The sequence below is a fragment of the Rutilus rutilus genome (assembly GCF_951802725.1).
Source record: "Rutilus rutilus genome assembly, chromosome: 20".
NCBI lineage: Eukaryota > Metazoa > Chordata > Actinopteri > Cypriniformes > Leuciscidae > Rutilus > Rutilus rutilus.
In genome coordinates this window covers 30,514,096-30,528,712 of record NC_140225.1, presented here as the reverse complement: position 1 = coordinate 30,528,712, position 14,617 = coordinate 30,514,096, and the positions used below count along the sequence as shown (strand labels likewise).

The 14,617-nt window shown below is 38.6% G+C and overlaps 1 protein-coding gene across 2 annotated transcripts in view; it reads left to right on the top strand.

Annotated features, from left to right (window-relative positions):
- ppp2r5d (protein phosphatase 2, regulatory subunit B', delta) overlaps positions 1–14,617 on the top strand; it is a 48,733-nt gene that overhangs the window by 28,705 nt on the left and 5,411 nt on the right. Inside the window, exons 5-15 of one of the 2 annotated variants that reach the window (XM_084392288.1) lie at positions 1,732–1,842; positions 3,314–3,406; positions 6,280–6,410; positions 6,567–6,626; positions 6,741–6,849; positions 7,746–7,799; positions 7,959–8,129; positions 12,161–12,288; positions 12,434–12,535; positions 12,673–12,732; positions 12,910–12,982. In XM_084392288.1, coding sequence (XP_084248414.1) covers positions 1,732–1,842; positions 3,314–3,406; positions 6,280–6,410; positions 6,567–6,626; positions 6,741–6,849; positions 7,746–7,799; positions 7,959–8,129; positions 12,161–12,288; positions 12,434–12,535; positions 12,673–12,732; positions 12,910–12,982 — 1,092 coding nt within the window. The remainder of the gene's footprint in view (positions 1–1,731; positions 1,843–3,313; positions 3,407–6,279; positions 6,411–6,566; positions 6,627–6,740; positions 6,850–7,745; positions 7,800–7,958; positions 8,130–12,160; positions 12,289–12,433; positions 12,536–12,672; positions 12,733–12,909; positions 12,983–14,617) is intronic. The other variant, XM_084392287.1, reaches the window with a different exon arrangement.

Below are 14,617 nucleotides of genomic sequence, written 5' to 3'. Positions count from 1 at the left end.
ACACCAGGGAATTGTGGGTAATTACCCGTCATAAATCAAGGCCCAGACACCTGCGTCTCCTTTCAGCCATTCATAATTTGGAAAAGAGATCTGCTGTGTCCTAAATAGGGCTCTGCAAAACAAAACTATATTTTTCATCAATTTAATATACAAATATTCATGTATTTGCTCTGAAATAAAAGAAAATGGTTTAAAAGGTTATTTTTAAAAAAAATTGTTTTCCACAGAGTTTTAACTAAATGCAACAATGCAAAGAGTTACATATTAATACACAGCAGTATCTACATACATGAACATGCACGGAAAACTACTACCACAGCCATTAGGAAACGTAATGCCAAATAAAAGTGCATTAAAGTCATTGTGATATAAAAAAATTATCTGGTGTATTTTGTGAACGTTTATATCAGCAAGCCCCATTTCTAATCATAAATCTTGTGGCTCTATTGTAAGACAATCGCAACCATATAACTAAAACCTCTTAGCTTTCAGATGCACATTGTCCTCTCACGTCCCTCATTAGTCTCTCACGTCCCGCTCGCCCGTCTCAGTTCGAGGTGTCAGTGAGAATGTCTCGCCTCTCCCTCTCCTGTCTGGAGGTCTGAGCCGACTCTAGTTTGAGGCTGTGGTCGAAACATTGCGTCATCTTGACAGAGAAAGCTGTGCCGCCCCTCTGCAGTAGTAACACTCCTTTCCTTCCTCTCAGCCATTTTGGGACACACTGATAAGCAGTATCTCACCACTTGTCACTTCAGAGGGAGTTGATATTTGAGGTCATCCATATTTAATGCCTTTGATTCATAATTAGAGCTAAAGAAGGATGATATTTCAGTGTTGTAGTTTGTTCACAGCTGTGTGAGGTGATGGTTATAGAGCTGAATTTTTTAGTGCAAAGTTTACAGACGGTTTCAAGACAATATTAGAAAATACCAAATGCATTCTCATTAAATGGATAGTTCTGACTCTAAACTCTGATTGGACAGGTATTGTTCAAAACCACTGTAAAATGCTTGTACCTGTCACCATATATTCTATACTAATGCACCAAATTGCTTTCCAATTGTTTGGCTAAAGTTATACAAACTATATATTACTTCGTGAACAAATGTATTATTCTGATTATTAATTAGCATAAGTAAATGTAACTTTTTTTTTTTTTTTTAGCTTGTGGCTCAGATTCAGCATTTGCATGTTTTATTTCTGGTGACGTTCACGCAGAATGCAAGACAGAACACATTAAAATTAAACGAACACAGGAATTCAAAGGAGAACCTTTCAATTAACAGTGTCCTATCAAGCGAAAACTGACATTTGACGGCCAGAATTGTCCATCTGACACATCTCTACATAAGATTAACAATTATTAACAATTAATAATGGTGCATGTGGAATGTAACATTGAAAGCAACAGCACGAGTGCCTTCCATGATGAGTTTGGTGGACTTTAGAGAGGTTTGGGAACATTTATAATGCTTATTGAAAACACAATTATAAATTAAACTTCAAAATGTAAGTTTTGGCTTTACAAGTCAGAAGAAATTTAAAACCAATTCAAAAATAGCAATCCAGTGTAGCAATAATAATAATATTTTGTGAACTGTAAATCGGTAATAATTGCTTGGTACTAATACTACTTTCACGCGACAAAAAGGTATTGTGGTTTATTATAGTACTTTTAGTATATTCTTAGAATGGACATGTAATGACAGATAATGTGTTTCTTTTTTTCAGTTTTCTGTAAACTTGTTCAGGACTCTTCCGCCCTCTTCCAATCCTACGGGAGCAGAGTTTGACCCTGAAGAGGATGAACCCACTCTGGAGGCCGCTTGGCCTCACCTGCAGGTGTGTGTGTGGAGCTTCATATCATCATAACACTAGTCGTCTACCCGGTCCGTCATTAAGTTTGCAATATCAGCGTTCTAAATTTGGCTCTAAAAGCCCTGTCATATTTATAAAAATCTTTAGTGTATTAGTGCTGCACGATAATGGGCAAACTGATAATGATGATTATTTTGCTCAAAAACTGTAATCATGATTAATATCCAGATATTACAGAGAAAGAGGAAGATGAGTTAACACACACACATATTAATATATATATATATATATATATAAAATAATTATCAAAAGGGGTAAAGTAATAAAGGCCATTTCACTTCACCTAATAGGCCTGTAGATGGCACCTTCATTTAACCAACTATGACAGGAAATCAATGCAAAAAACGATGGCTCCTAATCTTAATTCCAATAATTACAAATGTTCAATTTTTACTTTCTATTGGATCACAGAGGTTGCATTTTTGGAATGAAATTCTAAATTCATGTTTGGATTTATTACAGTTTGACACAGAGAAGGTTCACTCGCAGATTTAGCAGCTGTAAATCACACACCCGGCCTCGTGAACACAGATTGGCTGTATGACACTTTCATTCTAGCAGAATTTCACAATGGACATCGCTAAACTTACACGTATATGTTTGTCGGTGTTGTCAGATCATCAGCGCTCTTTTGCAGCCCAGAGAAAGCGTGTGCTTATGGTTGCCAGGTAGAGAAGATTAAGGTGAACATTGGACAGAAAACGTATCCTTTTAAGATAAAAGCTCAGTTTGGGTGATTTATGCTCTTGACATCTGGCAACCTCAAGCAGGAAAGATAGTGGAGGCTCCTTACCAATGCAAGATATAGAGAGAAGCAGATATCATTATCACGATTAAAACACGATTAATCTTGCAGCCCTATAGTGCATGTTAAAGTTTGGTAGTGGTTCTTGGTGGTTGCCCCTTCATGTGCATGTTTTACATTATGTAAATTCAAAGACAGCATCACATGTGTCCTTTGAGATTAATCTCATATTTTCCCCTGAGCTCAGTGCAATGCATATCCAAGATAGACGAAGCAAGAGGATGTGGAATATAAAAATATCGTTCAGTACAAAATAGTGTGGATAAAAATAGTTTAGTCAGATTAAAATTGACTTTATATTAGTGTTATATTTTTTAAGTATGAAGTTGTTAAATGTATCACTATGCTAAAGTCAAAATCAAGTGCAGAGCACTATTTGTGTGGGTCACAGAGTTGCTGCCTATGTAGTGCATTGCATTCCAGTCACTTCTGTGGTTCCCCGCCGGCTTGAGTGCAGCGAGGCAGCTCACTGGGTTTTGGTGTCTGTCTCAAATGATTAAAAAAATCTATTTTTGCGAGAACTGACAGCATTTATTGTTTTGGTGGCAAAGAGAACCTGACAGATGCAATCATCATGTATTAATCTTTATTATATCTCTTATTCTCTCCCCCTCTTTCTCCCTTCTTCAGCTGGTTTATGAATTCTTCTTAAGATTCCTAGAGTCACCTGACTTCCAGCCCAATGTTGCCAAAAAATACATCGACCAAAAGTTTGTAATGTCGGTGAGTGTCCTTTCTTCTGTTCTTCATCTGGATCATGGTTTGTCTTCATCAGCACACAATCAGAGGAATATAAACACTCCTTCTGTTATGAGGGTCTGTAAGGAAACTGAGGCCAGCTGCAGCTAAAGGTAGTGTTCAGCACTTGCCGCTGTAGAATACTAAGTCAAGTTTAGAGCAAGGGTAGATCATCATGTTAATATCTATTTGTGCTAGTGATATCTATATCTATAATATCTATTTGTGCTAGCCGATCAAGTTTTTTGGGGCCCCCGATCCGATCCGATCCGAGTCATTGAATACCGAGTATCTACCGAGTCCCGATCCAATACTTGTGTTTTCCTAGTGCTTGGTGCACACTTCAAGTACATTCAAGTTATTAAAGTCAATTCAGTTTACAGAACCATGCAAGGAGTTTCTCAAGGGGCAGGGGCTCAACTGTAAAAATGGGGCATCCATCACTACGTACATATATATACATACAGTATCTCACAAAAGTGAGTACACTCTTCACATTTTTGTAAATATTTTATTACTTCTTTTCATGGGACAACACTGAAGAAATGACACTTTGCGACAATGTAGAGTAGTGAGTGTACAGCTTGTGTAACAGTGTAAATTTTCTGTCCCCTCAAAATAACTCAACACACAGCCATTAATGTCTAAACCTCTGGCAACAAAAGTGAGTACACTCCTAAGTGAAAATGTCCAAATTGGGCCCAAAGTGTCAACATTTTGTGTGACCACCATTATTTTCCAGCACTGCCTTAAGCCTCTTGAGCATGGAGTTCACCAGAGCTGCACAGGTTACCACTGGAGTCCTCTTCCATGACGACATCACGTAGCTGGTGGATGTTAGAGACCTTGCGCTCCTACACCTTCCGCTTGAGGACGCCCCACAGATGCTCAATAGGGTTTAGGTCTGGAGACATGCTTGGCCAGTCCATCACCTTCACCCTCAGCTTCTTTAGCAAGGCGGTGGTCGTCTTGGAGGTGCGTTTGGGGTCGTTATGTTGGAATACTGCCCTGCGGCCCAGTTTGCGAAGGGAGGGGGTCATGCTCTGCTTCAGAATGTCACAGTATATGTTGGCATTCATGGTTCCCTCAATGAACTGTAGCTCCCCAGTGCCAGCAGCACTCATGCAGCCCCAGACCATGACACTCCCACCACCATGCTCGACTGCAGGCAAGACACACTTCTCTTTGTACTCCTCACCCGGTTGCCGCCTCACACGCTTGACACCATCTGAACCAAATAAGTTTATCTTGCTCTCATCAGACCACAGGACATGGTTCCAGTAATCCATGTCTTTAGTCTGCTTGTCTTCGGCAAATTGTTTGCGGGCTTTCTTGTGCATCATCTTTAGAAGAGGCTTCATTCTGGGACGACAGCCATGCAGACCAATTTGATGCAGTGTGCGGTGTATGGCTTCGACCTCTGCAGCAATGCTGGCAGCACTCAGACGTCTATTTTGCAAAGCCAACCTCTGAGTTCTTTGCCATGAGGTGCCATGTTGAACTTCCAGTGACCAGTGTGAGAGAGTGTGAGAGCGATAACACCAAACTTAACACACCTGCTCCCCATTCACACCTGAGACCTTGTAACACTAACGAGTCACATGACACCCGGGAGGGAAAATGGCTCATTGGACCCAATTTGGACATTTTCACTTAGGGGTGTACTCACTTTTGTTGCCAGCGGTTTAGACATTAATGGCTGTGTGTTGAGTTATTTTGAGCAAGCTGTTACACAAGCTGTACACTCACTACTTTACATTGTAGCAAAGTGTCATTTCTTCAGTGTTGTCCCATGAAAAGATATAATAAAATATTTACAAAATGTGAGGGGTGTACTCACTTTTGTGAGATACTGTGTGTATATATACATGTATGTATGTATGTATATAATGAAGCTTGACTCACCATTGGGTAGTACATTTTCTATTTAACTCACCAGACTTTGCAAGAACAAAGCAAATGAATAAATTCTATAGAAACATAATATAATTGTAAATTATTAATATAAGTAAACGATCTGTTATAAAATAAGACCAGATGATGAAACTTTAGGAAATAGCACAAATAAAAACAACAGAACAAAGATAATGCTTAATGGCAACAACTTCTCATATAGTCTTACGCCAGATACAATTAAACAGTAAACAAATGACTTTTGAGGGATTTGTTTAAAAAGTGTGCATCAAATATGCTTAACAGAAGCTTGAACATGTGACACGCTAGAACAGACCTCAGTGGTTCTTGCACGCCACGCAAGTTGATGGTAAATGAAGGATCAGGCTTAGGATAGCCGAGACCGATCAGTTAAAAACAAATCTTAATCGGCCCGATACGAGTCCTTGAGATCCGCTCAGGACGTCCCTACTTTGTGCACTTTGGTGGACAGATTTTTTTTAAATTATTATTATTGAAGATGATACTGGTATCTGGAGAGATATCTGGCTTGATGACGTATCTAAAATGAAAGCTGAGATTTAGGTCACAAGAGCTTTTTTAGCAAATATTTAGTAAATATTTAGTCTCATCCAATGACCAGCTTGAGACGTAATGTGAGACTAAATGTGAGACGTAAATAAACATATGCAAGTTTGTATGACATAAAACATTCCGCATTGCAACAGCAAGATATTTTTGAATCCTACTGAGAAAATATATCGATTCAGGCGTTTACAAGCTTTATTTTTTCCTTTTGATCAGATTATATAAGGTTTACAGGAAGGCTCTTCAGTCCGATTGAGCTATCAGACTGATTATAAACGGATTTATTTGGATGCATGTAAACGTAGCTACTGGGATTGGTTCTCAGAACCCATCTAATGATTGAGCTAATGGATTCAGTTCACCTTATTGCTTTTCAGCTTCTGGAGCTTTTTGACAGTGAAGACCCCAGAGAGCGGGACTTCCTGAAAACCATCCTGCACAGGATCTATGGAAAGTTCCTGGGACTGAGAGCCTACGTCCGTCGGCAGATCAACAATATATTCTACAGGCAAGCTGTCCTTTGCATATGGTTCTTTCGGCCATCAAAATGTTCTCATTCATAAACTTTGTAAGAGTAGATCCAGAAAGTGTGAGCTCTTGGATGCAAGTCTGTCTTTGTCCAGAATTCATCCATTGAGTCGATGTCCTTGATCTCGCACTATAGATTTATATACGAGACGGAGCATCACAATGGGATTGCAGAGCTCTTAGAAATCTTAGGAAGGTGAGTGTGACCACTATCAGTGTTGCCATGACAAATCTGAAGGGAGGTCTTTCTCTCTTTGCTGAACTGAAAGAACCTGTCCGTCACATGACCGATCTCATGTTCTTCCCACAGCATAATTAATGGCTTTGCCCTGCCACTGAAAGAGGAGCACAAAATGTTTCTCATCAGAGTGCTTCTGCCTTTACACAAAGTCAAGTCTCTCAGCGTCTATCACCCACAGGTACGCTTAAGGAAAGGTAAAGGGAGGGGAGGGGGGGGGGGGATTATATGAAAAAATTATAATGTAAAAATTCTCAAAAATGTCAGTAATTGCATTAACTACTGTTAGTTCAAGTCCTAAAATGTGATTGGCTCACTGGCGTTAATCATTTAGTATAACACTGGGATGTTTCTCTGTTTTTCTCAGTCCACTTATCATTTTAAGCTTCTATTGGGGAGGAAGAAAAATATGCAAACTCAAAATTATACTGTAGTACTGAATACTGAATGCAAGATTACCTGTGGCTGAACAGCACTCTTGCTTGCATGATTGAAAAATAAAGAAATAATATTTAAAAATGTTATTTGCTTGCATTTGAGAGAAATTCTGAACCCAAAAAATGAAGCTTCTATATTTTTAAGGTCACCTTGAGTGCTGTTACTTTACAGCATATTGGAGACCTTTTTGGCAGCTAATGGTTATTTCAGATGTTATTTAACAATTTGAGGTAATGCGTTCAGTTCAATCATTTCTCTTCATGTTTGACATTAGAACAAGGGCAAGTAGGAAAGCTTTACAGCAACTAATGGGTTTGGTTTAGTTCCACACCATGAGGATGCACCTTTTTCTAACAAGTTCTTGCATTTCCTCCTCCACAGTGATATTTGAAAGTGAAACACCCATGAATTTTGCATAACCACATGTGAAAGAATTCATATTTACCAGTTTAGTGCCTCATCCAGCGTATCGCCCTCCCCCGCCTCACGGTATCCATAGTTTATAAGTATTAGAGGTTAAGATGGTTTGCATGGTAGGTGTTGCACAATGTATTAATAGAATTAGGAATAGCAGTGGCTCAATGTTAGTCATCCTATTATGTTCTTTTTAAGAAAAAAAGTAATTTCCTGTGCTTTCAGCTGGCCTACTGTGTGGTGCAGTTTTTGGAAAAGGACAGCAGCCTCACTGAACCTGTAAGATTTACAGCATTGGCAACTGCCCCGTTTTCTGTCACTATTATTAACATTTCTCTAGTATTATATTTCTATATAAATTCTTTATTCATGGTGAACTTGAACTTAACTGGTGCAAAGATGACTTTCTCAGCCATTTGTCTTCCTCTTCTGCATCAGGTGATTATGGGCCTGCTGAAGTTCTGGCCTAAGACCCACAGTCCTAAGGAGGTGATGTTTCTGAATGAACTGGAGGAAATCTTGGATGTCATTGAGCCCTCAGAGTTTGTTAAAGTCATGGAGCCTCTGTTTAGACAGCTGGCCAAGTGTGTATCAAGTCCACACTTCCAGGTATGAAAGCACTGATCTCGTTCTATCACTGAACATTGGGCATCATTTACATAATCTTTTACACATCGTCGATGTTGGGCAGAAACCTTGTATCTCCTTATTTCATTTTTTTTTTTTTTTTTTTTTTTTCATAAATCATTACTGTTGGTAACCCTTTACGTCTGTCTGTGGGTTTTGCAAGTATTTAACCCTTGTGCATCCTTATGGAAATTTTTGTCTTTTTCAGTTTAGTGTTTTTGATCACTTTGCCTGTGTTAAGGCTAACTGCATAAAATTTGGCACAGGTGTGTATTTTTATTGGAATTGTACTATTTCACCCCCATTTCCTTTAAAAAATCTATTTTGTACTAGGTACACAAAAATAGTTCCTCTCAGCGCCTTTTGGACAAAAATGTCTGTATTGAAACCCATTAAAAATGCATTTTTTTTTATTCCAGGGCCATTTAACTATAAAATGATGCAATCTTTAAGAGGCTTTCATTCTGTTGGTTAAGGCCAACTTTTATTACCAGATGGTGCCCTTTTTTTCAGGTTTGGCCTATAAAGCAAATACTCACTTTATTCCTGTTTTCTGCTTCGGCATATTATAGAGCCAATTGGATAAATTATGCAGCGATAATTGTGTGTGTGTGTTGATATGGATGTCTGAGTGTGGTCGATATGTGTGCAATAAAAAAAATGTGTGCGTGTGTGCTTGTAATATTTGAGAGAGAAAAACTCAACTGCAAATCTAAAATCCAACCACTGTGTGCACCAGTGGAGTTTTGCTGGCATCTAATGGCAGGGTTCGTACGGGTGCTTGAAATCCTTGAAAATGCTTGAATTTTGATGTTGTGTTTTCAAAGTTTGAAAAGTGCTTAAATTTTGGATAAAATGCTTGAAAAAGCTTGAAATTGTAACTGTATTTCTTCTACAACAAATACCTATCTGACTGAATAGTTTGTTTATTAAATGGAGAAATAAAATGTAGCCCTTCAGATACAGAGCGATTTGCGCTACGCTGGCCAGAGCAAAAGTAGGCGGAGTTTTCATTTTGATTTCCGCGCTTGTATGGATGCCGCGTGTTTTATTGGCCGCGTGTAATCGTCACAGAGCGCAGCGGCAAAAGTTGAACTATTTTTAACTTTGACCGCGGCGTGCGCGCGAGCTCGCCAGTGCTGCGCTCCGCTTTGGTCGACGCAGCAACAAAACGTCCTCGCGCAGCGCAAGCCATTGAAATAAATGGGTGTCATACACGCATTCCGCGTCCTGTCTGAAAGGGCCATTAGTGACTGAGAGTACTTGGTGTGATAATGTCATGTTAGTATTGCATGTCCGTTATTGCATGTCCGTTATGGCACGTTCATTTGTGGAATATGCAGTGAACATAGCCAAAGTTACAGTACAGTAACTGTAACGTTAACTACCCGCAAATTAAAACCTGCAAACGTCAGCCCAGAGCATAACAACAATCGCTGATCGCTGAACAGAAATCGTGTCAGATGGAGTGTCATACAAGTAGCCGACTGTAAGCTTGAGGATGGCCTTATGCAATATTTAAACTGCTCTATTCCAGTAGATAAATGTATACAGTGGGTACGGAAAGTATTCAGACCCCCTTCAATTTTTCACTCTTTGTTATATTGCAGCCATTTGCTAAAATCATTTAAGTTCATTTTTTTTCCTCATTATTGTACACACAGCACCCCATATTGACAGAAAAACACAGAATTGTTGACATTTTTGCACATTTATTAAAAAAGAAAAACTGAAATCACATGGTCCTAAGTATTCAGACCCTTTGCTCAGTATTTAGTAGAAGCACGCTTTTGATCTAATACAGCCATGAGTCTTTTTGGGAAAGATGCAACAAGTTTTTCACACCTGGATTTGGGTATCCTCTGCCATTCCTCCTTGCAGGTCCTCTCCAGTTCTGTCAGGTTGGATGGTAAACGTTGGTGGACAGCCATTTTCAGGTCTCTCCAGAGATGCTCAATTGGGTTTAAGTCAGGGCTCTGGCTGGGCCATTCAAGAACAGTCACGGAGTTGTTGTGAAGCCACTCCTTCGTTATTTTAGCTGTGTGCTTAGGGTCATTGTCTTGTTGGAAGGTGAACCTTCGGCCCAGTCTGAGGTCCAGAGCACTCTGGAGAAGGTTTTCGTCCAGGATATCCCTGTACTTGGCCGCATTCATCTTTCCCTCGATTGCAACCAGTCGTCCTGTCCCTGCAGCTGAAAAACACCCCCACAGCATGATGCTGCCACCACCATGCTTCACTGTTGAGACTGTATTGGACAGGTGATGAGCAGTGCCTGGTTTTCTCCACACATACCGCTTAGAATTAAGAATGTGTCCCAAAACCAAGGCCTGTAAAATATTTCTGTTCAAATCCTGTGTCTTCATATTTTCAGCCCTTGAAATTACTTCAGTTTTGAAGCCTGAAAATCACATTATCTTCATCGAAGCAAGACCAGGAGATGTTGGGATATCGTTCAAGCAGAAGTTATTCTTTATTGAGGACTTCGCTGAGCGTTGCTGCAGTCATCCAACAATCTAATCTGAAGTAACTTTACATGGTATCTAATAGGCATTTCAGGAGGAGGGACTTATGGAGGTGGAGACAAATCAAAACAAAGCATACAAAGGTAGTGATGATTTGATTCTATCAGGTGTAAGACCAGTTTGGCAGGTTATCTGGCTTGCTCAAGAGAAACAGACCCAATCAGCATAACACTCTATTGCATTGCTAATCCAATCATCCTAACGATTCAACGTCTGGGCCAGGGGCTCCGAAAGCCATTTGGGCTCCGAAAGCCATTTGCAGAACAAAAGGTGACAATGGAGAAAACAGGAATTGCAACTTTGCTGAGCAGAATCATTCGTGTGATATCATCATCTTAACCTTAAAAGCTAAATATTATTCACCATGATGTTATGTAAGGAAGCATATCTGAAATAGATTCTTAAATTTGTAATCCTTCAGAAGCAATATTTGGACATTAAAATAATGAAAAGTATTATTCATAGGCATTATCTACTTAGTGATACATTTCGAAAAATAAAACTTGTGATTTGCTTAAATATCTGATCTTTCTCCTATTACGAAACACAATTTTGGCTGTTTATAGCATTATCTCTTTTAATCTGATAAATCTGATTTAATTTGATAAAAACACTAAATAATCATTTTGATTATGTATTGGTATGTAATTTACGGTGGTGTAAGGTGCTGGAAAAAGCTTTAAAATGGACCTTGAAAAGTGCTTGAATTTGACCTTGGAAAAGGTGTACGAACCCTGTAATGGGGAAAATCTGTTACTGCGCCCAAACAATATCTTACCGAAAGCTACTTTTTTTTTTTAGATATCATCCTCAAATTTGGAACACAACTTGCTTAGATTTATGGCTTTGAATTTCTATCAGTTTTAGAGTTCAACATGTTTCATAAAATATAAATTGTATATAAAATAATGTTCATTAATAATTTTCATAAACTTAAACCTTTAAAACTTAAAGGAGAACTCCGGTCAATTTTAACATTGAGCTCATTTTTTTGTACATTTGGAGTGCTGTCAATACAGAGAACAACGACAAAAATCGGTGTTGCCTACACCGAGTTATTCTATTTTTAAAATTTGCACCCTATTGACTTCAATGGGGCAAGTAGTAAGCCTGCTTTTTAGCCTCTTAACATCCTTTAAGTGTCATTACAAGTGCACAGAAAATGTGAGTGATTCCTTCCGAGTGAACACGAGTGGATCTGACTGCAGTAGATGTTAGAGATATTAATAAAAATGAAGTTAATTCAGCCAGCGCTCATACCTTTGTTTACATCCTGTTTTCGGTGGGAGGCCATAGTAATCGATTGTCGAGTTCACGCGCATAGGTTTAGTACCTATGATCAACGAATGTTTTTTTCCAGTTCTTAAAAAGTAGCGTTTTTGGAGATACAAGGTTTCCACCCGACAGCGACGATATGCAGTAACATAAAAAGAGCATTGTAGCATGTTAGAGTGTGATAGCTATTGATCTGTAATGTCATGTGTGTTCCAGGTTGCTGAAAGAGCATTGTATTACTGGAACAATGAGTACATCATGAGCCTGATCAGTGACAATGCTGCCAAGATCCTCCCCATCATGTTTCCCGCTCTCTACAAGAACTCCAAGAGCCACTGGAACAAGTATAGCCACACTTTGACAGATTGTGTTCAGTCACAATCTGTTTTTTTCCAATAAGACACATCTTTCTAATGATGAATGAACACCTGAAGGAAAGAACGTTCTGTTCAAATGTCTGGAATAATAATGTGGTGTTTTCTCCTGCAGGACAATCCACGGGCTTATCTACAATGCCCTTAAGCTCTTTATGGAGATGAACCAGAAGCTGTTTGATGATTGCACTCAGCAGTACAAGGCTGAGAAGCAGAAGTAAGTGAATGAGGCAAGAAAGAGAGAATATGAGGCAAAAAAAAAAAAAAGGTGTACAGATTGTAAAAGGCTTGTTCTGACACAAATTGTTTGAGAAGGTCTTGTCAGCAGTTGTCATTTACTGTCTCAAATCCTAGTGAACTACAAAGAGAGAGACAGCATTTTGGGCATCGAACATGCCCAGAGATGATGTCTAGGTAGGCAGTTCTCTAGATTTTGAGACTCAGTGACTGTCTTTGTTCTCTAAGCAGAATTACTAAGCAAGCTGGTTTTGTTGAGCTAAGCTTGTGGCAGCCACATGTACCCACATATACATACGAGTTATTTTCTCTGACGTATCCTAAACTCTGTGTTGTTTTCCTGTTCTTCCCTAGAGAGAAGTACAAACTTAAGGAACGGGAAGAAATGTGGCATAAAATTGAAGAACTGGCGAAACAGAACCCTCAGGTAAACACCCTCCGCTGCACTTAATAGAATTTTATAATGACTTCTCAAGTAACACTGAAGACTTGAGTATTGACTGCTGAAAATTCAGCTTTGCCAACACAGGAACACATTACATAAATATTTAAGTTTTTTTTTTTTACTGCATTTTTGATCAAACCACTGCAAAAAATGCTTTTCTTACTTAGTATTTTTGTCTTGTTTTCAGTCCAAATATCTAACAATTCTTAAATCAAGATGCATTTACTAGATAAGTAAAATTAGATAAGATATTATGTCTTGTTTTCCGGGGGAATTAATCAAAATTAAGTGTGTTTTTGCTTAAAACAAGCAAAATGATCTGTCCATGGGGTAAGAAAAATAATCTTGTTTTCTGTTTGAATTAAGATTATTTGTCTTACCCCATGGACAGATAATTTTGCTTGTTTTAAGCAAAAACACACTTAATTTTGATTAATTCCCCCGGAAAACAAGACATAATATCTTATCTAATTTTACTTATCTAGTAAATGCATCTTGATTTTAAGAATTTTTAGATATTTGGACTGGAAACCAGACAAAAATACTAAGTAAGAAAAGCATTTTTTTGCAGTGCCTTGGTGAGCACAAGAGAAAATACTGACTGACCCAAAACTTTTGAATGGTCGTGTACACCGATACAGTCAAATAGGACACAATCAAACTGTTAGTAGCTATGTTTCCATCCAAAGTTGCGAATTGAACTTATGTGCAAAATTTGAACATCGCATAAAACATTTGCGAATAAAGCACCGTTTCCTTCCAGCGAGCCGAAGAGAACAGAATCGTCACTTCCTGATAAACTGGCGCTAAGTCAATTAGACCATCTCTGGCTAAATATCATTATATTAATATCATTAAGAAAAATGGAAGTTATTATATACAGAGGCTTCTCCTACTGCAGCAACTTTCAAATTGTCTTATAATATTTAGCCAGAGATGGTCTTATTGACTTAAGTGACGATTTTGTTCTCTTCGGCTCGCTGGAAGGAAACACAATAAACGCAGTCATGTTATCATGCTTTCTGAGGCGGAAGCTGCTGTTTGGGAGCGCAGTCGTGTAAGACACTTCTGGGAGGGAATTATACTGAACCACTTAGACGACAGACTTTGCTAAGCATTTCAGAATGATCACAACAGCATTCATGCTGTGCAACAAGATTAGTCCAGTTATGCCGTCCCATCGCGCAAATTCACATGACTTTTTTGATGCACATTATGGAATATATTCGGTAAATGTGTTTCCATCAGTTTATGCATTGGTTATGTCTTGTTATTGGATAAAAAATGTATCCGACTCAATTGAGTGCATGGGTTTTTTAGAATTGATGCGCTTCCAACATTAGGTTTTTTTTTATGCGATATCTCAAAATGCACATAAAAATAGGTGGATGGAAACATAGCTAGTGAAGTCATATGTTATAGGTTAAAATTGAGAAATTCATTTATGATCAGATGCACAAGCTTTGTGCGCAGCTAATTTTGTACGTATCCTAATTAAAATTAATCAACTCCAAACTACTCCTGACGAGTTTAATTATCACCACTCATCTCTCTCTGTGCTCTGAGGGCAAACACAAAAAGAACCCACCATTTAATCAGGATGTGATGAGGAATCCT